General features: G+C 39.6%; 1 protein-coding gene across 12 annotated transcripts in view; it reads left to right on the plus strand.

Moving 5' to 3' along the window:
• The window catches only part of afdna (afadin, adherens junction formation factor a), a 140,293-nt gene that overhangs the window by 25,273 nt on the left and 88,697 nt on the right, over positions 1 to 26,323 (plus strand). For 8 of the 12 annotated variants that reach the window (XM_074684593.1, XM_074684588.1, XM_074684595.1 and 5 more), the window contains exons 2-7: positions 17,529 to 17,724; positions 17,858 to 17,970; positions 18,199 to 18,356; positions 18,602 to 18,762; positions 22,779 to 22,936; positions 26,103 to 26,187. In XM_074684593.1, coding sequence (XP_074540694.1) covers positions 17,529 to 17,724; positions 17,858 to 17,970; positions 18,199 to 18,356; positions 18,602 to 18,762; positions 22,779 to 22,936; positions 26,103 to 26,187 — 871 coding nt within the window. The remainder of the gene's footprint in view (positions 1 to 17,528; positions 17,725 to 17,857; positions 17,971 to 18,198; positions 18,357 to 18,601; positions 18,763 to 22,778; positions 22,937 to 26,102; positions 26,188 to 26,323) is intronic. The other 4 variants (XM_074684589.1, XM_074684600.1, XM_074684590.1 and 1 more) reach the window with 3 other exon arrangements.

Below are 26,323 nucleotides of genomic sequence, written 5' to 3' on the forward strand. Positions count from 1 at the left end.
GTTTACTTCTATCAAAGAAGGGTACGATTGAAATAGTTCAGGGGACATTGCCTTGACCTTTGACCTGCACAGCACATTCTGTATTTACGCCGTCCTATAATTGAAATAGCCGAGCTATGCAGTGTTGTTTTTGTGTACTAACTCCGAGCTGAACCTGTTAGAACAATTGCTTCTCTGTATTGGTCAGCAGCTTGGGCCTCTATGTATTATCCAGAGTTTTTGTGTGTGTGGAAGTCCAGTCATAGTTCAAATATTTATAGATGGGTTCCCATCAGTTGTTAGTAGGATAAAAATGTGCTAGGCCCCTGTCTGTTTACCGAGACAAAGATGTGAGTTATGCTTTGATCGGTCGCTGAAACATCCTGTAAAATTTAATCTAAATTCATCAAGTCCATGTAGCGTATCCATTTAGTAAGCCTGAGATGCTCCTTCTCCAAATTTTAGGCTAACAACTACTCCTACGACAGAGCTAAGTCAATGCAGGAGTAAAAAACTGAGCTCCATGATGAAGAAGAAGACAAAGTGTGTGTAAGAGGATGTTTTAGGTAATGAAACATCGTAAACGACTCTGTTACTCTGCCTGACAGGCCTGTCAGCAATACATCACGTCTCCCATCACCTGTAGGGTTTGAGTGTCTCTGTTTGAGAGTGTGTCCGGATGACTGCTGTACACAAACTCATCAGCTCTTAACGGCCTTGTCGTGGGCAATTACCTCCCACACACACACCTACACACACACCTACACACACACACACTCGGACACAGTGATTTCCTCCCCGTGGCTGCAGTTATCAGCCAGCCTTGATCCCTGTGGGTTGCTTATGGAGGCGTTGAGGCAGCAAGCAGTCTGATTTGCGGCCAGCATCACCACTGGGTCCAGACGATTTATGCCCTCCCTTCCCACAATGCCTCACTCTGTCAGGACGATCAGGGGGGTTGAGGTGGGGGCTGGCCGCCTCGATACCGAAGCAGAAACTCACCTGAAACAAAGAGGCTTTTCTTTGCGGCCACAGAGGAGATGTGTGCATTTAGTCTTTTCATTCATTCTGGACAACAGGCCTCGCTGCTCGTTGTTTTTCCTGCTGGTTCAGGTTGTTGCTGCTCTGCAGGAAATTCAGGGAATTAGTCATTCCAGATTGATACCGTCATCCTGCTGCTTTTTCACTCCAAGATGTAATAACAGAGAAGGAAGTCTCTTTTGTCATGTTTTAAATTTCGCCTCTGTGCTTTGGTTATGCAGTTCCTGTGAACTGGGTGTGACTGTACTGCGCTTGTGAGTTTAATTCTTACTGCATGTCTCCCTGAAGTCGGTTGAAAAGGTCAGCAATAAATCAACAACAGCTCAAGGTTTCTCCGTCTATTCTCCAGATAAAATACCTGAAAATACCTCGGATTGAATATCCGCGCTGTTTACTGCATGATTCAGAGAGTTTGTCTCACATTTCAGGAGCCTGTTCAGCAGCACAGGATGAAGGATGCAGTTTATCCCAGGATGTTCAACATTAATGCGTAACAACTTTTACATCCTGAGCTGTTTGACATTAGCAGAGAAGATTTGGCAAATTTTTCATGGGTGCAACCCACATACTCAGCTCTGCTGCTCATCCCTCGAATTCATGTTTATAACTAGGGATGGAACGGTTCACAAAATCCATGGTTCGGTTCTTGTCACAGTTTTGTGGTTGCGGTTTACATTGTTGTTGTTATTAACACCCCAGATTACCATATGCTCTAATAATCCACCATTAACAGATTATTTTCAATCAATTATGTCATATGTACAGACCAAACTCTGTCAAAAGTACTGGGTACCAATACACGTAAAATCAAAAGGTACCATGTTTAGGTACCTAAATACATCCTTGTGACTGTGAGGGAGTGGAAGGGTAGGCGATTTTCCATGCTGGACATGAACACAGCATTGCAAGGTTATATATTGAAGAATAAATATGTTAAATTGGAAGAAAGGTATATTTTATTTAGACATGCACCGATCAATCGGTCGGTCAATCGATTGGTGCCAACTTCCTTAATTTTGGGGGAACAGTGACTGGCCCATCCTTAAATATGAAACTGATCTTATATACCTCCGAAAAGGTCTGACAACCAGCTATTGTTGCCTTTTGCTCTAAAGACCTAAAACTAAGGAAACTTTACTAGTTGTTTAAGTAAAAACACAAAGATTTTATTGTTTCACCGGTTTTGTCCAACGGTTTTCAATTAAATAAGATTGGAACATTGAAGGTATAGGCTGTCAGTTATAAAAAATAAAAATCAGTTTCGGTCTAAATTGGTATCGTCAGGTCAGACCTTTTAAAGATCGGTGATTGGCCAGAAAATTGTGATCGGTGCACTCCTAATTTTAGTATTGAGCAAATTGATATTTTTGACCACATAAACACGAAAAAAGTACAGAAAATTGGTACCGTTGAGCACTGATACCAATTGCCAGGTACCGTATTGTTTTAGATGTGAAAGGTACCCATCTCTATGTATAGTCATGAAAAACCTGAAAGAATGAGGTTGTTTCCCATTTAAAACATCATTAAAGCTGAGTCAAACATTGCTAGTTTCAACATGCCGACTCCTCAGTAAGGAAAGTCACTATTGGTTGTCCCAGAAGTCACTAAAAGTCACTAAATGACGCTGCTGTCTAATTTGTATAATAATCCATTTACATGTAATTGTCATCGACTCTGTAGGAGAGAGAAACAAGGTGGGAGAGACAGAAAGCAGGTAAAACACAACATCATAAATATGTTTACAACTACAAATTAACTTTCTCGTTTTTTAATGTCTAAATATCAACCCTCCTCCTTTCTCTGGGCTGGGGACCAGCAGAAGTGACCATAATGAGACACACACTTGATGATTTCATCTGCTGTGAGTGAGGACTGTCTGTTTTGGATAGGGGAGGGGCTCACACACGCTGACCATTAAGGAGATCAAAACACGTTTTATCCTCAGATTCTCCGAACTCCAGAAAAGTTGCAAGAATTGTGGTCTGTAAATAAACTCACCAGAGGGGTCTGAAATTTTCTTACCGCTGTCATCAGAGCTCACACTGAATCTTAAGTGCTCCCAGACAGCAGAACGATACAACACCACAGGTACACCCTCTAACTCTGTCTTCCCTTATGTGGCTGCTTTAAGACCAGCAAGTTTTCTGAGATTTATTACTAGGAAGCATTGTAACAACAAAGAAATAATCTACTCAACACAAATTGCCTTACATTTTGTGCTTGGTTTAAAAAAGGAGATTTAGACAAGAGATGGGCTTGAGTTTCTGATGATACATCTGCAACCACAAAAACCAGAGAGACATTTGATACGGTGGCTACAGATCTGTGAGCCTGGCTGCATCTTCTGGCTATTTAAAGCAGGAGGAAAGTAATTCTCCTGCCTCATACTGCTTCATGATGGGATTCTTTGTCTCCACTCCACCTCCTCCTCCTCCTCCTCTGCTTTTTTCTGTCTCTCACTTTGTCGGTGTGTCTGAAGTCTTTGAAACCTCTCTGCTGGGATCTGAGGTTGGATGAGTTTCCCCCCTCCCAACATCTAAGTTGAAATCTCAGTCCTGCTGACCTTAGACGGGGGCTTAGGGAGGAATCCCCCCATGTTACTGCAGGTGGGGCTGCAACAATATTGACTCAGGAACTCAGTTCATTTTATGAGACTCATGTCAGTGTGTAAGTGTGTAAGTGTGTGTGTGTGGACTGAGATGACGCACAGCAGCTGGAATCTATTCTCGCCATCATCCAGAAAGCTCCTCTCCTCCTTAAAATTCATCTCTCTGGTGCCAAAAAGTGCAATTTCAATTCAAGTATTCAAGTGTCTCCATGGAAACAAGGGTTCACCTTTTCTTTTTTTGGTTTGCAGGTTTGGGTCTGCAATTAACTGCAAGACTTAAGTACAAGGGAAGCCTTTGTGTTTGTCAACAAAAAAGTTTGGCTGTTGGTGAGAAATAGATCCCCTGTGGTTTTGATATGGAGCAAAACTAGCCTCGAACTGGGCCTCATGTTGCCTGATATGCCGGTGTTTTAGGCTCACTTTGACAAACAAATCATTCCAATTTCAACCCAGAAACAGAAATTTAAACAATACAGTTTTCAGGAAGTGAAAGTAGAGTGAGTCTGCTCAGAGATCCCTGGCTAATCCGAGCGTCAGTGAGCCTCGACTGTGTAACAGGAAGCATTTTATTGCCTTGGATTGTATTCATATTGCATTTCCATCTCATGCCAGTGAGCTTCCCCACCCAACTCAGGTTGTTTCTTTTACTCAGCCTGATGACTACAGGACAGCTCAGTGCTCACTCTTACTGATCTGTCACAGCCAATGATCACGTCAGCTTTATTTTGTTCATATTATTCAGTTTTTGACAGTAAAAGTGATGCAAAATCGAAATGAGTGGGGTAATTAAGTTGTTTGCTAATTTAATTTGATGAGTGGATGGCTGAAGCTTTCAGGGTTGTAAACTTGATTCATTTAATTGAAAAGGAATGTGTTTAATAATCATATTTATTTCAACTGCAGCTAACTGTTCGGTAAGAGCTGGGAGATCTATGCTCCATGACTCAATATTACCTCATTTCCTGTCAACCTCAACACAATAAAAGAGGAAAAAAAGCCAAAACCAAAGCTAGATTTTCACTCGACATCTATATCTTTTGGTGCATAAATACATAACACAGGCATATCAGGAGCACTTCAGATATCTTGTCTTTAAGTGTAACGATATTGTTATAATCTGATCCCACAGACATGTATCCACATTGATTTCATTGCACTGGAAAAGATCTGGATTGTTTGTGTTTCTCTAACTGGTCACAATCACAGGATGCAGCAGCTGCACCTCTGGAAATTTGTGTTGGAAGTGAACTGGAACATTGGCATGCAGAAAAAAGGAAGCAACAGGGATAAAAACGATATGTCTAAAAAACTAACTGATTTAGAGTCCACCTTGTTTCACATAGAAAAACACGTCAGCTGTCGCTATTTTGGGATAAATGTTGCTGTTTGGAGGTCTTTATTTTTCTCTTAGGTTAGTAGTAATGCAACAAAAGAAAATTGTGCATTAAAGATATGTTTGCAGTGAGCAAGTGAAGTGTGTCGAGCAGCAGTCCCTGGAGCACCCACTTGATACTGGCTTCATGAAAACAAAGTAATCCTAATAGACAGCCTTACTAAAATGCTAAATTACAGGATTGCGTTTATCTGAATTTTTTAAGTCTGGATACTAAACCAATACCTGGGCTTTAGTATTGGCAAATAACAGTCTAATCTGATACCAGCATTAATTTAACATTCTCTGTTCCTTGATATGAGGACAAGATTGAGAATCATGTGTTGAAAACGTCTGGCTATTTCTAACCAAATCAAATAAAGATATATTACAATTGGCTGTATAATTATTCTATGAGACTATAAATGTTTACATGCGAGTTGAGGCCAATCTCAAATACTAACAGGACTTACAATTTATCTATAAACCTCCACATTGATATGTGAGGAATTAAACTTATTAGCAAAACAAGGGTGAAATTCCTACAAAATGCTGAGCCACTGTAGCATAGAAATTAGCAGATAGATCTGCTCTTTCGCTCTGCCCTGTGTTAACAATATGTGATCTTCTTTTTGAGTCTGTATTAGAACTGATACCAGGTTATAGGAAAAATATGGTTTTGTTCTTTCTTGCTTGGTGGTAGACAGTATATATAACATTAATTTAGAAGATATTAAGAGTCAAGAGTCATGCATAGATTTGTATAATAAGGCAGGGCTATACAGTGTGAGCATTTCACTTGCATATACACCCAGGAATATATTGTGCTAGTAGAAAAAAAAGGGAGCATGCATAAGAGCATGGATTTTCAACCCTTTCATTTGTATTTTGCTCCTAAAATAAATCCATAGGAAGTGGATCAAACTAAAGTTAGATTTTTGTGCATCTGTTTCTGAATCGAAAAGTCTCCTATAACTTTTATTTTTTCACATTAACAACCTGCAACAGACCTCATGCAATGACGTGCAATGACGTCTCAGTCACACAAGCTGCATTCACTGACATAGCTAATTGTTATCAGTTTGGTACTGGAGCGTTGAAGGAAAGTTCACTGACGCTGTGTCCGGGGAAAAATGAAGAAAATTGAGTCGTATCTCAAAGTGGAACCAAGGAGGGAAAGGAACTTTGTGAGAGTAAAGGTTGGATAACTGACAATGACAAGCCAGAGGAGATGGCTACAGCTAGCATCAGCACTATTGTTACAAACAGTGCTAGCAAAGTTTATAAATATAAATCATATTAAATCAAACTCCCTTCCCTTCCCTTGGCTAGAGTTTGAGAACAACCTCAGGTTCTGTAAGTATTACAAAAGGCAGAAGCAGGCAGGAGCAGTGTGAGTGGTGTGCACCTTTTCTCAAACTGGAAGTGTCTTAATTTTGCAGCAGGATTCACTCAACCATGCAGCTATGCTCACTCTAAGCACATCTGCGCCAGTCTGGAGGCTAAAAAAGTGTTTTACAGGCTCAGGAATGGAGCTCTGGTTAGTTTCCTCAACACCTGATAACCCCCTACCCACCTCTTGCCCACTTTCTCACACACACATAAATAAACCTAAGCTGTGTGTGTGCAGCATGGTTTTAAAAACGACTCAGAGGCGTGCTGCTGTAGTGCTAAGACGGAGATGTAGGGGAAAGATAGAGGAGTGAGTGAGACGTGATGGAGAGTCCTGAGATGGTGTCTGATAAAAGTGATGAACCGTGAGCAGAGTGTCTCTTGAACAGCTCGTATAAGCGTCGTAAATGAGCTGCCCTGTTTGTGGTTCTTCAATTAACAAAAATACAGAAGCTAGTCACTCTCTCACACTCTCTCATAAATACTGGCATCAAGACTCCTCTCACAGGAAGTGAAAGTATTTCTTGTAGCATCTGACAAGGAAAACAAAGATGCACGTTAGAAAGTCTGTCTCGTGTTTGTTCTCCTCCAGCGGTATTTTATTTGTCTTCTGTTTACTTCCGAGGCTTAAATAAATATTTATCTTTGTTGCAGCTACATTCCAGTGGTTGTTGATGTTTTCTTTAGCCTGTCTGAATCCCATTATTCTTCCCTGTATTTGACATATTGCGGATACCTGGATCCAGTGTGGGTACACAAGACCTCTGCAGTTGCAGTTTATAATGCATAGAAATAGGGCTGTCATGATAACAAATTTTGCTAGAAGATAATTTTCCAAAATATTATTGCCGATAAACGATATTATTGTCAATATTATTTTGATTTTTTGATTTTTTTCCATTTTTTCATTGATGTAATTATGATAAATGGGATAATAAAGTGAGTACACCATATCAAAAGCAAGAAACTTTAATTTCTTCAGAGTATTTAACTGTTATTGAAAGGTCAGGATCTTTTAAATAAAATAAATGAAACAAAAAATATAATAAATTTAACAAACAAGAAAGAGAAAAAAATACGATGAAAATGAAATGGACTCTCTTTTAGAAAAAAATACATGTCAATGAAAATAATTAATACTAATCAAAAACAATAAAACATAGACCCTGTCTCTAAAGAAAAACAAAACTCCAAAAAAAACACAATAAAAACTTTAGCCTAAATAAAAGGGAGTTTATACAGTTCCTGAATTGTTTGTAACATGTTCTTTTTCCCAGTCAATCCGTACTGTCTGTCAAACATTTTTAACATTTATGGCTTTCAACCGTATTGAAGGGCTGCATTTCTTGGGCAATAAAGCTGTCTTTGAGCGCCCACCATTTTGCGCTTTTATTTCTATTTACTTTGCCGACTAAAAGCCTCAGTAAGAGCGGATTGTCAAAGAACAAGGCTCTGATGCACCTCTCCTTCTTCTTCTTCGTCGCCACTATTTTCAAACAAATGCGACATATCAGCTCGTTGGTGTTCATGAGCTCACACTTTGTTCATTCTTATAAAAAACAAAATATTCCCACACTGGGACTGTGGCAGGCGGCTTAAGAACCGTATCTTTCGTGCCATCATTCATATTAGCGTGTGTTTCCTCCTTACCCCTCAGGACGCTAGCTTCAGCTCTCTCCGTGTGTACGCGCAAGCAGCCCCGTCTTCACCCCAAAGATCGCATTTTTGACAGATGCTAACTCCGCTATAAATGCGCTATAGAACCTATGCACCCCGATGTTAGGAAAGATAGACGTAGTGAGCCATCTTTTCACTCAGCCTCTTTGGTCAAAAGAGAGGAGCAAAACAAACAAACATGCATGCACGTGTCAGTTTATCGAGGCTGGCAAACTTACCGAGGATGTTTTTATTTATCGTTCGGTTCGGTTAATCGATTTATTGATTATCGTGACAGGCCTACATAGAAATATATCATGTAATTATTAGCAAACATGCCCCTCAAATTCCCATCTCTATCTATTTCTGTGTCCACAATAAGAAGGTAGATCAGTGAAGTGACTCCAGTGGTTGTACATTATCACCAGAGTGATTGGTGGGACACCTTCTCAATGGGAGGTGAATACTGTTTCCAGTTCCTTCCTGTGCCTGTTTACTCTCTGACATTCCTCTCTTTAGAGGTGTGAAGTCACTCAGTGAAAGCACAGGAGGAGGTGAGACTAGAGATTCAGTAAACACTCTCTTTCAGGTTTAGATATATCATCAAGAAACAGACATTTTTTTCAATGTATCGTGTTTGGTTTGGTCCAATCCAGCCTGAAAGGAATTTTCTGCTTTACAGGCAGATTAACTACGGTCAGCTTAGAGTTTAATCCACAACTTACACACACACTGACATATGAGAGACAGACACCAGGTGGGATCAGTTCTTTACAGCCAGCGACTTAAGTTCCCTCACTTTCTCATAGAAACACAAAAGCAACCTTTGACCTCTGCCTGGGGCGACCTTTGACTCTGAGGCGTTAGTCAGAGAGTGTGATGGGTCAGGGTTATCTCTGATGGAGAGTGCTTACACTGCACTGTCTCACTTTAATCTGAGTCTTTGAGTGTAATGCATTTAATGGATTTGTATTCAGCATGTTTGAGTTTAGAAATTTGATGTAGACAGATTAAGATGAACAAAAGTTGTACATTATTTTATTTCATTATTTTGCTTAATTCTGACTTTAAAAAAAAACTGAAGGTAGACAAAGTTTCAGAAAAGAAAGACAATAACCCTGTGTTTTATCAGTACTTGGACATTTCTTTGACTCAAGTGAGCAGTTGGATGGTTATGTGATTTATAACTAAGACAGGGTGAGCAGGATCCAGGCACAAAGAGGTTTCGAAGTTTCTGCTCATTACATGTGTACCCCAACAAGTTATAAATAAGCCAACGCTGAGTATTTAAAATATTGAAATATGGTTTTGTTTGAGTCACAAAGTATCTTTTGAAACACTTCTATCCAGATTTGTTTGTGGAGTCATGACATTTATAGAAGAGTACCATGTAAATCTAGATATGAGACCAGGTTGTTTTTGTTAAAAATATTGTGGAAAATAAAGGGTGTGTAATTCCACATTATGTAATAACACTCCAATATGTAATAATATGTATGTGATATAATATGTTTATAATAATAATATATATAATTTTCACTTGATTATGTTAAAACAAAGCATTTTGTAATAATTTGCCGCATTTTGGGATACAATTTTTGAATGCAATACGTAATAAACTTTGCCGCATTATGTAATAAGTTATTACTACTCACATTCGGGAACCTGCATTTGGTAATAGGTGATGAAATATGTAAGAACTTATTACATAATGCGGCAAAGTTTATTTCATACTGTTCAAGAATTTTATTACAGAATGCAGTGTTATTACACAATGAAGTAAAAATATATCACATGATTACATATAAGGGCATTATTACATATTGAGCTTTATTACATATTAGGGTGTTATTACATATTGAGCTGTTATGTATTGGGCCGTTGTTACATATTGGGGGTTATTATGTATTGGGGCATTATATTACGTATTGGGGCATTATATTGGGTCATCTTATATTCAGGGTCTTACCTTTAACACATGCTGATAGTCGTCTAGGGTCACTACACGACTGCGACAGCAGAGAGCACCAGCTTTTTGTAAAGCCAGAGACCTCACGTTGGCTTCAGTCATCTGTCAATCACAGCAGAGACGCAGTGACAGGAGATAAGAAATGGAGAGGTGCGGGGATTGTTCGGAGAAGAGTGGACCAAAAGTTGGGCAAGATAACAGACAACTGAGGCAGAGCTATGATGCTGATTTTAAGATAATGATGGTAAATACAGCAGAGACTAGGGCTGGGAAAATATGCTTTTCTCGTGATTTGATTCTTTTCCATTTTTGGGTTGCCAATTCGATTTAAACTGCGATTCTTTGATGCTTCTGATTTTTGCGATTTTTAGTTTGCTTTTTTAACACTAGACCATGTGAAAAAATTAAATGATGATGACAATGTCTACAGGCTGTATCAGGAGTCATATTATTTCCAAAAACACACATCACTTTAGTCAGAGAAAAACATTTCAGCTTTCGCTGGAGAAAAGTGGAGACTTTTTTCCAATCAAACTTATAAACAAAGACTGAAATGAAGAATTTAAATTTGAAAAATAATCATTTTTTAACTAAGAATCCAGATTTTTAATATCATAAAACAAAAAAAAAATCAGATATTTATGTGAATCGATTTTTCTCCCACCCCTAGCAAAGACGTTCAACTGTCAGGCAGCCAAAAAACTTAGAGTTACTGGGTGTCATCTTGAAAATCCTGTGTCTATAAAGACTGCCTGAAAAATGAGGACTGTAAAAGAAAAGCTTAAAGTGGTCCTCAAAGCAGCTGTTATGTGTATGAGTTTGTTACAGAGAAACGTAACAAAGGCATGCCCATTACCAGAGCTGTCTTCGTAATTACATTTAAAACACTAACTACTATTTCAATGATTGTCTTAGAATTAAAAAAAAAAACATAGTTACAAAATAAATTTTGATTATCAGTCCTTTTCTGAAGATTAGTCTTGAAAATAGGGGGTCGTTATGAGTATTGTCCATTTTCCTTTTCAAACACATATACTCGACCACAGTAGCCGATATTGGCCAATATAAATTTGTTCCAGTTTAGTATTGTCTGTATAATAACCATGATCTTGAACGTAAACACTCAGAGAGACACTTTCTCTCAGGTTTTATCTTACTGATAGCTATCTGCAGAGCTGGCCTACTTTGTGTGTGTCATAAATAGTCCTGCCTCGCAACTTTAGTCACAGGTATCCCTCACATATCTTAGCTTACCCTCTCCTGATGTGTGTGTGAGCGTCTGAATTCCTTTCTCCTTGCATAGCGAGGCGAAAGATTAGCGCGCCTGTGCACAGAAGTTACTCCAAACCTTACTTAACTAGACTCTGACTCTGAGGCAGAGGGTTACACACACACAACATGTTGATCCACTTTAAAAACACATTCTAACTGTGACAGAAGTAGTCCAACATCAAAGCCTTCCCTAAACCTCAGCTGATACCTCCGTGCCTCCACTCGGCTGGAAGTGTGTGACAGACAGCGTGTAGCAGGTCTTATCCTGGTTTGTTGTTTGGTGACATACCGCTGCATTAACATTTCCTCCCCGCCTGTTTGTGAAATAAAAAGCTGTGAGGGATTATAAGAATGAAAGCTGCATCGAGGATAAACTGAACAGTTTGTTCTTGTTTTGCCCTAACATTTTAACATTTTGCAGTTTTGAGCGTTTAGCTGACACGCTCGAATAAGCTTTAATTATACAAGCAGCTAAAAATGCTGCCTGGGGTCAAGATTGTGTCCTAAATGTTCTAATGAATTTGTCCCTTGTGACTTTTTGTATTTTTACTCTCTGTTTTACAATTTTCTATTTGTTAAGTGAGGCAAACATCAATAAAAAGCCCCTTAACCCTGTAGTTTCAGCTCTTTCAGTTCTTCATTTCTGGTATACTGTCGAGCATGACTTACAGATTAGTCACACCCTCACTCTCAAATTTGTTTACATTTTGACCATGTGGCTTTCATCCAAACAGGCAGTGTCCTAACCCTCGAGGTTGTTGTAGTTAATTGTTAATATATTGAGTCTCTCTGCTGTGTAACTATAAAACAACACTTCCCATGATTCACCTATGACGTGCAGCATTATGAGAATGTAGGTAAATGATTGATTAGGGATTTATTAGGTATAAAGCCAAGTCAGGGTTGGGAAAAGTATCAGGAAAAAATATGTTGCAAGAATAACTTTACCAGCCCATGAAGTTTGAGTCATTTGACAGGAAATAAACCTTACAGCTTTACCAGAGCAAGGTTGTCATGATATAACCAATTGAGTATGGTTAAAGATAATTTTAGCAATGGATTATTCCAAAAAATTAGAAATATGCCTTCAAAGGTCCCATATTATGCAAAAATCACTTTATTAAGTCTTTTAGTGAAATTTGTGGGTCTTTGGCTTTCCTCCCAGCCCACAAAATGTGATATTTAATGACAAAACCTGTACCTAGTAGTGCTTGTGATTGTAAAATCCTGACCTAAAACGAGCTGTTTGGATTTTGGGGATTTGCCGACATCAACGGTTCCTTTTTTTTTGACGAATCAGGAGCAAGTCTGACCTGATTGGTCCACAGGAGCAGATACCCCCACTCCCCTCCGTGTGGCACCGCTCTCAGTGACGTGGAAGAGCTGGGCGGTATCGGCGGTGGCTCATTTACATATGAAGGCCACGCCCACTAAATCAGAGCGTTCTGAACAGAGGGGCTATGAGAGCATGGAAACAATGCTGCTGTGCTTGATTTATTGGCTTTTGGGACAAAAACATGTTACTACCATTTCATGAAGACATCAATGATCCATATTAAACTGCAGAAAAGGAGCAGAATATGGGACCTTTTAGACTTCTGCTGTTTTTTTTTTTTCCAAGGTCCTGCCTCTAGTTTTATTTCTTTTAATCTGTTACCGTAGGGTGTCTCACAATCTCCCCTTGCTGTCTTATAGTTTTGTTTTGATTTTTTTTCCTCAACATTTCTTCATTTTGTCTCATAACTTTGACTTTTTATCTCATAATCTCATAGTTTCGTTCCCCTTTCCCATCATTTTTCAACCTTTTTTTAGAGCAAGTCTTCTATTTCCTTTTTAATTTTTCAGTAGGCCAAGCCACCCTATTTTTTATTTTTGTTGTTGATAATTAGTAAGTTGATTTGTGTTTGGTAGATTATTTCTTTATCACAATACTTCTGGACAATCGGTTGGGGATGGGTACCTTTGACATTTGGAACAATACAGTACCGATGCCTGGTACCTGGCAATTGGTATCGATACTCAATGGTACCAATTTTTGGTACTTTTACGTGTGTTTATGTGGTAATAAATATCAATTTGTTTATTTATAAAATCTCAAAGTTTTTAATTTAACATATTTGTTCTTCAGTATTTGACCTTGCAATGCTGTGTTCATGTCCAGCATGGAAAATTGCCTTCTCGTCCTATCTCTGACAGTCCCAAGGATGCCTTTAGGTACCTAAACATGGTACCTTTTGATTTTTACATGAATCGGAACTCGGTACAACAGACAGAATTGGGTCAGCTGACTTCACTTTAAATGGTGCCAAATTTGATTTTTTTTTCTTTATTTTTGTGTCTGTTTTTGGTATCCCTTATCTCAGACAGCTGACACAAGAAACATGTTTTTCTCTGCTTGCCAATGCCAAACAGAAAATATTTGGCAAGTTTTAGGAGGTATAACCCCAAAAATGCGTGTTGCTTACAAATGCATCCCATATAGAGAGAAAAACAATCTACTTGTGCTTGATTGGTCTGGGTTCTATATGTCTGTAAATATGTGAGACCATGTGGGTGTGGAAATAGGGGTGTGGCCTTTCAGGACTGGACTATTCTCTGCAGTTATGAGAGAGTTTGAAAGTTGCAGTGGACTTGAACTACATGTGGTCAAACTTGTTCCTTCCCAGTGTTGAGAAGAGGGGGACTGTGGTTGTACTGGCAGTGTGTTAATTATCCTCTGCTGTCTCTTTGCTGGGCATTGTTTGAGCCCAAAGTGGACGAGTGTCTCCACAGTAACAGTTACCAACGGTTACGCAAGCTTGACAACAGCAGCCCTCAATGACCCACATTCCAGCAGTAAATCACAACTCTCTCACTCACACACACACACACTCACACACACACATTCCCGGCTCCACCCTTCCCTATCGAAACTGTGCTCAGTATTTCCACTCTGCCTGACTGTTTCTTTATCAAAGCTGGGAAAGGGGAGGAAGAGGGGGGAGGAAGACGTGGAGTTGTCTTTTATGCATAAAAAGAAGCAGTCTCTTCCTCCGTCTTCCAACCCTCATCCTCTGTTAGTCCAAATTTATGAATCAGTGAGCCCTCACATCCTCTTAAATCTTCCTTTAACTGTGTGAATGTGTGAGACATGAGCAGACTTAAAACAGTGCAGAATTAATCTGGTTTAAACCTCCGGTAGCCTTAAATCACCCTGCTGCTCACACCCCTCAAACTCATCCTGTGTGTGTACGTTGCATTCACACACACACACACACACACACACACACACACACAGACACAGACACATTCACTCAATTGGTCGCCACAGAGTGTCATTTGGCCAGTTAACTTCCTGTCAGAGATGCTTGCAATGCCTGTTTTTAAAAACTCAAAATCTCAAGAACCACATTCAGGGTCTTTCCCACAGCAAGTTTATGAGGCTCAAACACCCTTGTCTTACATAATTAGTGAGACAAGGTCTAGAACATGAAACCATTTTCATTTCATGAGAGGAAAACCCCTCCAGAACCCACAGCTTCACTCTTCTTTATGACTGCAGCGCAGCTCCAGGGGGATGGATTATAGACTGAAGAAAAGAAGGCGGCATTAGCTCCGTTACTTCACTCATCAGTTTGTGCTCTGCAGTTTGAAGTTATGATTTTGGCACCTTTTGCTGTTAATGCCTTCTATTTTTGAAGCAGGACTAGTGCAGGTAAAGAACAAAAGAAAGCTGTTGGTCATCTATGAAAGCTTTATGTTCATTAGACAACATGGAAGCGTCCTAAGTTGGCAGAAATTCAACATAAAAACTTGAACAGTTTTTTTTCCAAGGCCCCTCCTCTAGTTTTATCTTTCTTCATCTAATTCCAAAGGGTTATCTAACAATTTCAGCATGCTGTCTTATATTTTTGATTTTTTTTCTTGATTATTTTGTAAACACAAAGCCTTAGTTAAAAAAAAATCAAAGTACAGGGATAGGGATGGGTATTGGCAAGGAACCTCTCGATACAACAGGCATCACGATACTTAGGTCACGGTACGGGATGGGTAACTTTCACATTTGGAACAATACAGTACCAACGCCTGGTACCTGTCACTTGGTATCAGCACTCACAATGGTACCAATTTTCTGTTCTTTTTTGTGTTTATGTGGTTAAAAACTATCAATTTGTTAAATATTTAATTTTTTTTTTTTCAAATCAACATATTTATTCTTCAATATTTAACCTTGGGATGCTGTGTTCATGTCCATCATGGAAAATCACTTACTCTTCCACTCCCTCACAATCACAGGATGCATTTAGGTACCTAAACATGGTACCTTTTGATTTTTCTGGAACGGTACCAGGGATTTTTGACAGAATTTGGTTGGTACCTATAAGGGTACCTAATTTGGTTCCCATTCCTTGTCATGATACAATAGTATCATGTTGTATCACAATATCGTGATATGTTGTGTTATTCTACACAGTTAAGAAAAAAATAGAGATCATGTTTATAGAAATCACAATATTACTTAAAGTTAAAAGAATCAAGGAAAACAACCATGTCTATGGCATACTGACTTGCTCAGTATAACAAAAACCCACATGATCAAGTTTTAGAAATTAAATATTTTAAATATACTTTTAAATTATATTTATCAACTATTAACTATTGGCAATATACAGGGTAGTTGCTCTTCGGCGCCATCTATTGCAGTGAAAGTACACAAGTTGTATTCTATTTCCAACTCGGATAAATATGAATTTTTATTTTTACAAAAATATCGCTATTAAGAGTTGAAATATCGATATTGTATCCGAGATCAAAGTTGCATGATATATTGCCATATTATTATTTTTAATAGGGATGGGAGAAAAAAATAAAAAAAAACGATATATTAGGATTTTTTGTTTTGGCAATATCAAAATCGGGATTCTTCATCAAAAAATCTCTTTGAAATTCTTCAATTCAGTCTTTGTTTTTGAACTGTGATGGAAAACAGTTACCACTTTTCTCCAGCAGAGGGTGAAATGTTGCTCTCTGACTCACGTGATGTGCATTTTATGGGAAAATATGGCTCCTGATATGGTCTATATATAGTATATAGTATATCGTATGTAGTATGTAGTAGTGTATATAGTATAGTAGCCTGTATAGTCTGTCCCAGCCCTATTTTTCACCTGTACTCAGAAATGGCGCTGTTGGATTGACGATATTTCTCCACTATTTTTATTTCTGACAGTCCAACTGTGTTGAAACGCACACGATAATTTCTCTTGCTTCTTCATTTCTGCGCCACAACGACGGCAGCCGTTTGTGTTTAACACTGTGCGAGTTTGCACCTGCCTTTTAAGCGTGCTAAATATAAACGCAAAAACAGTGACCGCTAACAGTTTCAGGTTTGATAAATCCCTCTGCGAGTGCTAAATGGTTATACTTGCATCTCCTCTATCGGAATACCATCGTCCATGTCTCATGTTTCTAACGAGGAAAAGTTATTTTGCAGTATATATCTTAATTGTTTTAGTGCCCAGGCCTAAACATGTGTTACTGTTACATTTCGGACTCGAACAGGGCCTCTGCTCTCTGAGTCTACAGGAATAGTACACAGCAGCCGTCTCATGTCTACAAGCTCCCACAAAGATCTAAGACTTTCTAAGACATTTTTAATGGCACTGAAAAAGAAATATGAGGCCATTCCCACCACCGAACCTTAATGAAATTCATATATACACACACTGAGCTGTAAGCCAGAGCTGCTGGGTCAGCACTTTGTTACGTCTGATATCATCAGGGTGTGTGAATGTGTTAGGGAGTTCTTGCTCTGTGCAGAGGGGAAATGTCAATATGTAGGTAATAAATTTGTACCTACATACACATATGGTTGAGATACCCCCGGGTGTCCATTATACAGCACTGCCACGGTCTGGGAATGAGTGTGTGACTGTGTGTTGATGCGATAGGAAATCCTAAACACAATAAACGTTCCACTTAATTTCACAGGTCAGGAAGTGGAAAGGTTTCCTGGAAAGAATCGAGTCATTTGGTTCAAATTATGGGGAAAATTACAATCTGCCTCGAACAATAGCGACTTTTAAACACACCTTAATGGGAATGTTTCACCGGGATGTTACGAAATACAAAGTTTTATCTTGAAACATCCTAGGAGTGGGTTTTCCTTTTGATTTGACTCATCACGATCTCCAAAGTCTACATGGTGGTGACCAAAAAGGAGCTCTAACAGTTTTCTCTCTGTGTCTCTTTGACAGGATTTGGAGTTCCATGGCGTGATGCGGTTCTACTTCCAAGACCGGGTCGCCGGTAACTTTGCCACCAAGTGCATCAGAGTGTCCAGTACAGCCACAACACAGGACGTCATAGAGACATTAGCAGAGAAGTTCAGACCTGACATGAGGATGCTGTCCTCGCCGAAATACTCCCTGTACGAGGTCCACGTCAGCGGTGGTGAGCGTCCCATGATTACAGAGCAAAACCCAATGATTGTATATATTTTTCCTTTCATTTTAGGAATTTAGCTGTGACATGAACTGATGTATCTACACGTGTGTGGGTGTCTGTGTGTGTGTATGTGTGTTAGAAGAGCGTCAGCTGGACCTAGACGAGAAACCTCTTGTAGTTCAACTGAACTGGAACAAAGACGACAGAGAAGGACGCTTTGTCCTGAAGAACGAGAATGACATCCTCCCCAAGGTCAGCGGCTCTTTCTGTTTTTGTTTGTGCACCTGTTTGGTGTTCACTTGTTTGACTGTCATCCAGTCGGTTTGCTTTAGCTTTGACTCATCATGTCATTCAGAAAAAAAACACAACTTAGTGTCTATTGAGACATTTTTTTTTGTCTTTATTTCTATTTAAAAGTTGCGCTACTTCACCTCAGGATTTCTCTAAGGGCCCCACTCACTTTTCTTCCTTTTCTACCAGAAGAGTCAGAGTAATGGCCCAGAGAAGGAGAAGGACGGAGTGATTCAAAACTTCAAGAGAACTTTGTCCAAGAAGGAGAAGAAGAAGGAAAAGAAGAGAGAGAAAGAGTTTGCCAGGATCCCTGATGGAGACGAGCAGGGACTCACCCGGGAGGACGGGTAACACAAACACACACCTACACACTCGCACTCATCCATCTTACTGTCCTGCCCTTACATCCTCCAAAGTCCTTGGAGGGGGACTGAGTTTTTCTTTTAATGCCAAGAAAAGCACAGAAGAGGAAGGAACAGTGTTTTAAACTTTGACCTTTCTGAGCCTCCATCTGTCTTCTTCTTTTTATTATTATTTTCCACTTATTCCGTCTCCTCCCGGTCGTTTATCATTCTCTCATTTTGTGTTATAGTGAAAACAGTCGTCTGGCAGCAGAGGTGTATAAGGACATGCCAGAGACCAGCTTCACACGGACCATTTCCAACCCAGAGGTGGTGATGAAGAGGAGACGCCAGCAGAAACTAGAGAAACGGATGCAGGAGTTCATGAGCAGTGATGGGAGACCAGACTCAGGTAAACTGAATGCCCCTTTTTTTTGGAGAGAAGTGTCCAGAGGAGGGTTTAAAGCTGCTGTTTATGTACACAAACAGTCCCTGCAGATAGATGGGAGTAAGATCGAACAGTCGAGGTGGTTCTTGCATCTGGTCTTCTATCGAAATACATTACCTGGAAGAGAAGGTCTTAGTCTGAGGATGTGATTTAGGGTTTGATGACTTCCTGATAAAAGCCTCAGGACTCTCACTGTAGATTGGAGGACTTCCTGTAAGACTAACATCAATACAACTCTCAACCAATCAAACAGTAAGATCATAATAGCTTTATATTTACGATGCTATGAGGAGGATCTGTTTTAATTGCACTCGCTTGCCACCTTGAGTCCCGGAGTCGCCGCACACTGTCACAAATTACTTCGAGTGAGGCGTGTTTTTGTTTTGGAATTAAATGGAGATCGGATAAAAACAAATTTTCTTTGTTCAAGACAACTTTTTACTGGATACAACGCGCTGAGGTAAGGTATTTATCAGTACAGTTACGTAGCACTAGGTTTGAAACGTGACATCAAGCAGACGTAGTAGCAGGCTACATGTAGTGCTATCGGCAGCCTAGTGCTCCGACTTATCTGTAGGCTAACGTGTCAAAAAGGAAACACTGTCAGTTTGCTCTAAGACATGTTTGTAATGTGTAATATAAGTAAATCCTGGTTAGCTATGTCCTGCCAGTCATCTACCAAGCAGAGCTAACGTAACCTCACTCTTCATTTTATTGATAGACTCTAGAGTTTGAACAGACCACTGCAGAATAACTTCTGACTGTGGGTTGGAATGAACATTAGCACAAACAGTTTAGCCCCTGTGTTTGCCTTTGACAGTTACGCTCCAGTGTCCACCATCACTATAAAATTAATCACAGATATCAGTTTCAGCAGAGAAAAACACAGATCATTCTTCTCACTACTAAACTTCGTCAGCCATTGTGGCGTTGTCATAGAGACCTAGACGTGTCGTAAACTAATCTGGTCCTGCTTGACCCGGTGGAGTAGCTAAGAAACAGCAATTTCAAATAAAATGTAACCAGTAATATTGCCACTGAAAATCTGATTTTAAAGTGTGGATTACAATCAGGCAAATAACTAGACTTTTTCAAGACATTTTCAAAACTCCTCACAGCCCCTTTAAATTTCTTCGTTTTCTTGATTTTCTATGAGTTAGGATACAAAAACAAAGACTTTTTAGGATCCATTTGAAAGTTTAGTGTTTAGACTTCTCTGATCTGTTGCTTTGCCCCAAATACTGTTACAGTTAAGGTCCATCTTATTTAAGATGTCCTAGTCCTGGTACACATTTTTCCATTAAAGCTTCATTAATGAGAAATACACATGAGAAATGGCCATTGTGGACAAGACTCATGCAGCAAGAACTCTAAAACTAACATTAAGTGTTTTTATGGGATAAATATGGTGAGAAGTAGTCCCTGGAAAACGTCTGCAGCGCACATCACCCGGCTGATACCTCCCATATTATGTGGCACAAAGCTGATGGAATTTAAAGAGGCACCTCGCAGCAGCAGGAGGAGCTAAAAAAACCTGAAAAAGATAAACAGAGCCAAATTTAAAAACCTGCTCCCAGAGTGAACAGGGCATCATGCAGAGTTTCACCTTTTCCAAATGACAGTGACCCAAATCTCACAGCCAAACACGGAGCCGGACCGGCCCCAGAACAAGTGTAAGGCTTAACGAAAACCTGACGTGAACCTCTGAGAAAATCTGCAGAGCGACCTAAAAATCACAGTTCACTGCCTGCTTCTTATCCAGTGTGACAGAGCTTGAGAAATGTGCAAGGTGGGGGCGGAGGGAGCTGCTGCTGGAGGTGTTCTGTAGATGTAATCACTGCCAGACTCGCTCATTTTAAGATAAGGACACATTCAGAGCCGGGATACAGAGAGTATTTTTATTCCTCAGAGGACAGGACACACTTAATTTCTCCTTTGAATCCACATCAGCTCGGGGACAGAGCGCCATATGTTGTTGGAAAGTGTCACGCTGACATGTTTACTCTCACAAAAAGACATGTTAAGTGAAACAAACAGGCTGCTCAGAGTGTGACTCAGGCATTACCTAATCGCTCTGCCAGACAGACAGATGGACCAGTGAACCGGCTCTAAAAACAGCTTTAACCACTGTCCACACACAAGCTCACACACACACACACACACACACACACACACACACACACACTCACACTGGGACAGGACTTGTGGTTAAGACAGTGACGTTCTCCCAGGAGAAACAGGGCTATTTTAACAAAACTTACTTTATGTAATGCCACTGAAAATCTTGTTTTGACTTGCTAAGGACTGCCTTGAGGATTTACAAAGGTGATCATTTCAGGTTGACACATTGTGGTCTCAGGGCAACGTGTTCTTTGCGATGGCAGCGTGGTGAATTTCACACATCACCTGTGAACTAAGGTTGGTCAGTTATGGCCAAAGATTTCAGGTTTTTACAGGATATTTTATTTAGACCTTCAAATTTCCAAGTTTTGATCATTCAAGTCTGTATCCCTGCTTAAAAATATATTTGAAACTTTGTTGACGGACTGACAGCTTGTAAATAAATAGTCTTTAAAGTAGGGCTGTCACTTTAACGCGTTGATTAGATTAATTACCTACATCAAAAATTAATGCTTTATAAAAAAATTAAGGCAAGATTAACTCATTGGCTGCCATTTTCAGACTATCTTGAACAATCTTTCAAGACCCAAATATTATTGTTTTCTCTGACTTTGTAAACACCAAAACTACCTAAGAAGTGTGGACTCTCTTCTTTTATGTCTGTCTTCCTGTTTTTGATCAAGAAAACAGACAAAATCGCGTTGATCGCATTCATCTCGGGCGCTCATTCTTTGATCCGTTGACCACGCCGCTCATTAACTCTGACCTACCCAAACACATCCTCGGTTGAAGCGTGAGCTGCCTGAACTTTTGCAGCGTCTTGCTTAGTTTCTGTCATCTCACATCTTCTCCTCATATCCATGCTGAGCTCTCGTCCAAAGAGTGCACCGCTCTCACCCACAGTAGTTTACAAGCAGGATTTTGATTGACAAGCTCTGCCAGACCCCGCCGCTATAGACATTTTAATATTCAACATTACAATTTTTGTATTTGGATTCTTTATTTGGAGCCCCTCAGCAGATAGAAGATTACAATGTGATTAATTAGATTAATTAATTGCAAATCCCATGATTAATTAGATTATTTTTTTTAATCACCTGAAAGCACTAATTTAAAGTAAATGATAGGAAACTTTAAAAAATATATCTTTGACACCTCATTAACCTTTTAACTTTCACTTTTTAAATGCAGGGGATATAACTTTTAAACCTTTAAAATTTCTCCCAGGAACAAAAGAGAAACTTATTAAAACGATTATCTTGTTGGAGCAATAAAATCAGAAACAAAAAGAAGATAGAAAAAAATAAGCAAAGTTTTTTCAAGCTGTAAGCTGTAGAAATGACCCAATCAGGTTATTGAACATATTTTCAATGGGATATAGCAACTCAAAAATGCTTTACCAAACACTTGAGCAGCAGGTTTAGAGTTTTATTGTTCCTATCAAGCAAAGATTTCAAGAGATTGCTCTTTTCATCCCCTTTAACTCAGGTGTTCTGCTTTCTTCATCTTAGTATTGTACCCCAAGTTTGTGGGTGCTCATTGGAAAAGCTGAAGGTCCATTTTTTCTCTCTTTATGTACACGTCTTTCTCAAACGATGTTACCATCTCTGCTCTCACATACCTTTATGTCCAGAGTCAAAAGTATATGACAGCAACAAACTCAAAAACAAACATGGCAACTGTGATGGAGGTATTGCTAAAGTACCTTTAAGATGTCATTCTGAGCTGCGGAACAATGAGAGGAACTCTTAAGTTTTGAGAATAAGCAACAGATGAGTGAAAGAATTTATTTTGAACAATGGACTATAAAAAAGGACATATGGCTTTTGCAAAAATGTTTCTGTCATTCTTTGCTGCAGGAGGAACTTTGCGGATATACGCTGACAGCCTGAAGCCAAACATCCCGTATAAAACCATCCTGCTCTCCACCAGAGACACAGCTGACTTCGCTGTCGTTGAAGCTCTGGAGAAGTACGGGCTGGAGAAGGAGAACCCCAGAGAGTACTGCATCGCACGGGTAAGGAGGACCTTATCATGTAATCCCAGGCTTAACACTGCAAACAAACCTCCTTGTCCACATCCTTTACTCAGCTGACTGCGAACTTGTGGTGTTGTGTGATTCACGAGCCCCTCCAGCTGCAGATCACAACAATCACACTTGAATGGTTTACTTCTGAGGGTATTTCTGCTCTTTCCTGCTTCTCAACACCAACATCCTTTTGTTCTCCACTCCACAAAACCTGTTTTCTTATCTCATCACCAATCACCTCCATCAGTCTTCACAAGCTGTGAGGAGGACAGCCAAGGTCACGGTCATGTGATCAGTAACACTTACACACAGACACACATGGAAATGCACACACTCTTCTCTTCTCTTGAAACAGAATGCAACTTGGCACTAAAACCGTTTGAGGGAGGGATGCAATTCAATTGCTTTCATACTGAGTGCTGTAGCAGCAGATGCTCTATGTATGTGTGTGTGTGTGTTGTATGTGAGTCAGTGTGTGAAAGTGTGTATGCTCATGCATGTGTGTGAACTTGACTGACCTCCCCTCAGCCTCTCCTTTCTGATGGACTGTGTGTCGATAGCCAATCATATGAACTAACTCCTGCTCCCTCAGCCAATACAGTGAAGGACCCTCCAGAGACTACACACACACACACTCACACACACACATATTCATGCACGCACACAGTTGATAGTCAGGAGCAATTTGCTGATGAGACTGTGACACAGGGGGGAAGTCCATTAGGTTAGTGAGCATGAGAAATAAGCAGCAGCATACCAGCTTGAAACATGTTTGTTAGTGTGTTTATGTGCAGGGGGAGGGGATGTTTACTGAGGATGAAAATATGTCGCTGCAAGGAAAATACATCCGAACTGTTTAATTCATGAAGCTCAGAACATTTTCAAAAAAGAGGAAAGCTTTTTTTTTTCTCTCAGGCTGCATCTAATGATCATTTCAGTAATCAATTACTCTGACGATTATATTTACAATTGATAGGATGAAATGCATATAGTAAAATTCGCAAAACCAAACTGTTGTAAATTTAGTTGATGACTATTGTTTGCTTAATGGTATATACAAAGAAACAACATATTTGAACATAGTTTAAGCTGACCAGATGCTACATTTGTATAGTTAAACAACTGATATGAATTTATTGTCACTGAAAGAATCAACAGTTTGGGCAAAATGACAGAAAATACATTGCAATGTCATGAGATTAAGAGCTTAGTGAGCCAAAAAGGCAAATAAATAAAAATATTTCCTCTATCTTTCCACCTGCAAGTCAAACAGTTCACTCCTTCTGCCCTACCACTATCTGTAGCAGCTAACGCTAATGCTAACGTTGGTTGAATGAACTTGTGGTTTTCTAATGGGGTGACGATTTAATAATGGTATAACGATTTAATGGCGGTAATGCACCTTTAGCTAGTTGCCAACTGCCAAATAATTCAGCAAAAAGGAAGAAGACAAATAAACTGAAGACGAACCAACACAGTAATGGCGCAGCACAGTGCATTGATTATGGGAAGACAGCAACGCTTTTACTAATCGTTTTTTAGCGATTTTAGCGATCTTAGCGATTTTGGCGATTTTAGCGATTTTAACGGTTTTAGCGGTTTTAGTGATTTTTTGTTGCAGCCCTTTGTTTTCTCATGTCAACTAGAGCCTGACCGATAGGGGATTTTTGGGTCAATACCGATACTGGGGGCAAAAAGAAGCCGATATCCGATTTATTAACTGATATCTGATATATTGGCTGATATATGTAATAAATTCATTGACATACACAGGATAAATACTGTATATGAACACAAATTATGGCTAGCTATTGAAAAGTTCCATCTTCCATTTAAAGCATGGGACTAAACTAGATTTTAAGTAACAATGTAGCTGCTTACAAAACATGCAATAAATACAATTACAACAAAATACATTGAAACATTTTCAAAAATTATTTCAACCAAAACAATAACTTGTGAATTTATAAGCCCAGGTTAATCCTGCATGGCATTATGAAGTGAGCTATGTGTAGTAGCCTTATATTAATTAACACACAGGAGTAGGAGCGACAGAATCTCTGTGTAGCAAAAATTTTTATACTCAGCTACATTTTGGCTGATGTTGATTAATCGGTGACAGGCTGTGATCGGTCTGATTAATCGGCCCGCCAAATTAATCGGTCGGGCTCTAATGTCAACATGTCAGGTCATGAGTCATATCAGCCACAGACGAAACACAAACAGCTTGTTAAACAGAGTCATCTCATGTTCTACAAGAAGATAAGTTTGTTTCCAAGTTTAATTTTTTCTGAATTTTTCAGAAATTTTCTGGTACCTTTAAGGCAGCCCCCTTCTGACCTATGAAATTGTTCTTATAAGTTCATCCTTAAGGTTGTCACAGTCAGTTAAAGCTTCTGGACATCTCAAATTTAATCTATGTGTCACATGAAAATTAGAGGGTGACGCCACACGCTGTCATTACTCCGCTTTGTTATCTTTGGTTCTTTAAAGGCTGGCACGCGTTACAGGATTCTCCAAACCTTCACACATTCAGGGGGCACACACATGACGATAACAAAAGACAGATCACACAAGATCTCTGTCTTCTGATCTTACAGTGTGTGGTGTGCACTCTGGAGGACAACACACTCTGATTCTTCAGCAGAGTATCGGCTTCTCCTCCAAAATTCCAAATCTCCTGTAGTAAAACGTGACTCTGGTGTAAACAAACATGACCGACGAACGGGAAAAAAGCAAAGATGTTTTTTTTCTGCCTCTAGAATTTTGAAATACACCTAAAAGAAAAAAGTTGTGGAGACGTCAGCTCACGTCTTGATTGACTTTGCTCTGCTACATGTGACTTTACACGCAGTACCTACCTTGCTCCTCTCAGAGCGCCCCACACACTACAGGATTTTCAGTTGCAAATATTAAACATGTTCACACGATCTCTCAATAGGAGGCCATCCAAGCGGCTCCAACTGGACAAAATCACTCCAAACACACCCCACACCTCAGGAAAATCACACATGATGTCATTTGCAGACTTCAGACAATTGGGCGTTTACTGGCTTTGATCATAAGGAAAAGATCAGGACAAAAATCAGCCAGATTACTCTGTAGTGTGTACCCGCCTTGACTCACACTTTGTTCCTTTATTTCTTCATTGCAGCAAGATGACAAGTCAGGCAAGGAGGTGATCCTGGACGATTCAGAGTGTCCACTACAGATCTTCAGGGACTGGCCTGCTGACAGAGGTAAAACACACACATAAACACACACAGAAACATACAGGTTTCATGAGTTTGTCAAGATACATTTCTGTTGCTTTTACTATACTGCCCCCTACTGCTCTTCAACAGTCATTACATCTTTTAGAGAGGCACTCACCCC

This window comes from Halichoeres trimaculatus, unplaced genomic scaffold, assembly GCF_033239565.1.
Source record: "Halichoeres trimaculatus isolate MK-OKI-2021-1 unplaced genomic scaffold, fHalTri1.1 fHalTri1_scaffold_13, whole genome shotgun sequence".
NCBI classification, from domain to species: domain Eukaryota; kingdom Metazoa; phylum Chordata; class Actinopteri; order Labriformes; family Labridae; genus Halichoeres; species Halichoeres trimaculatus.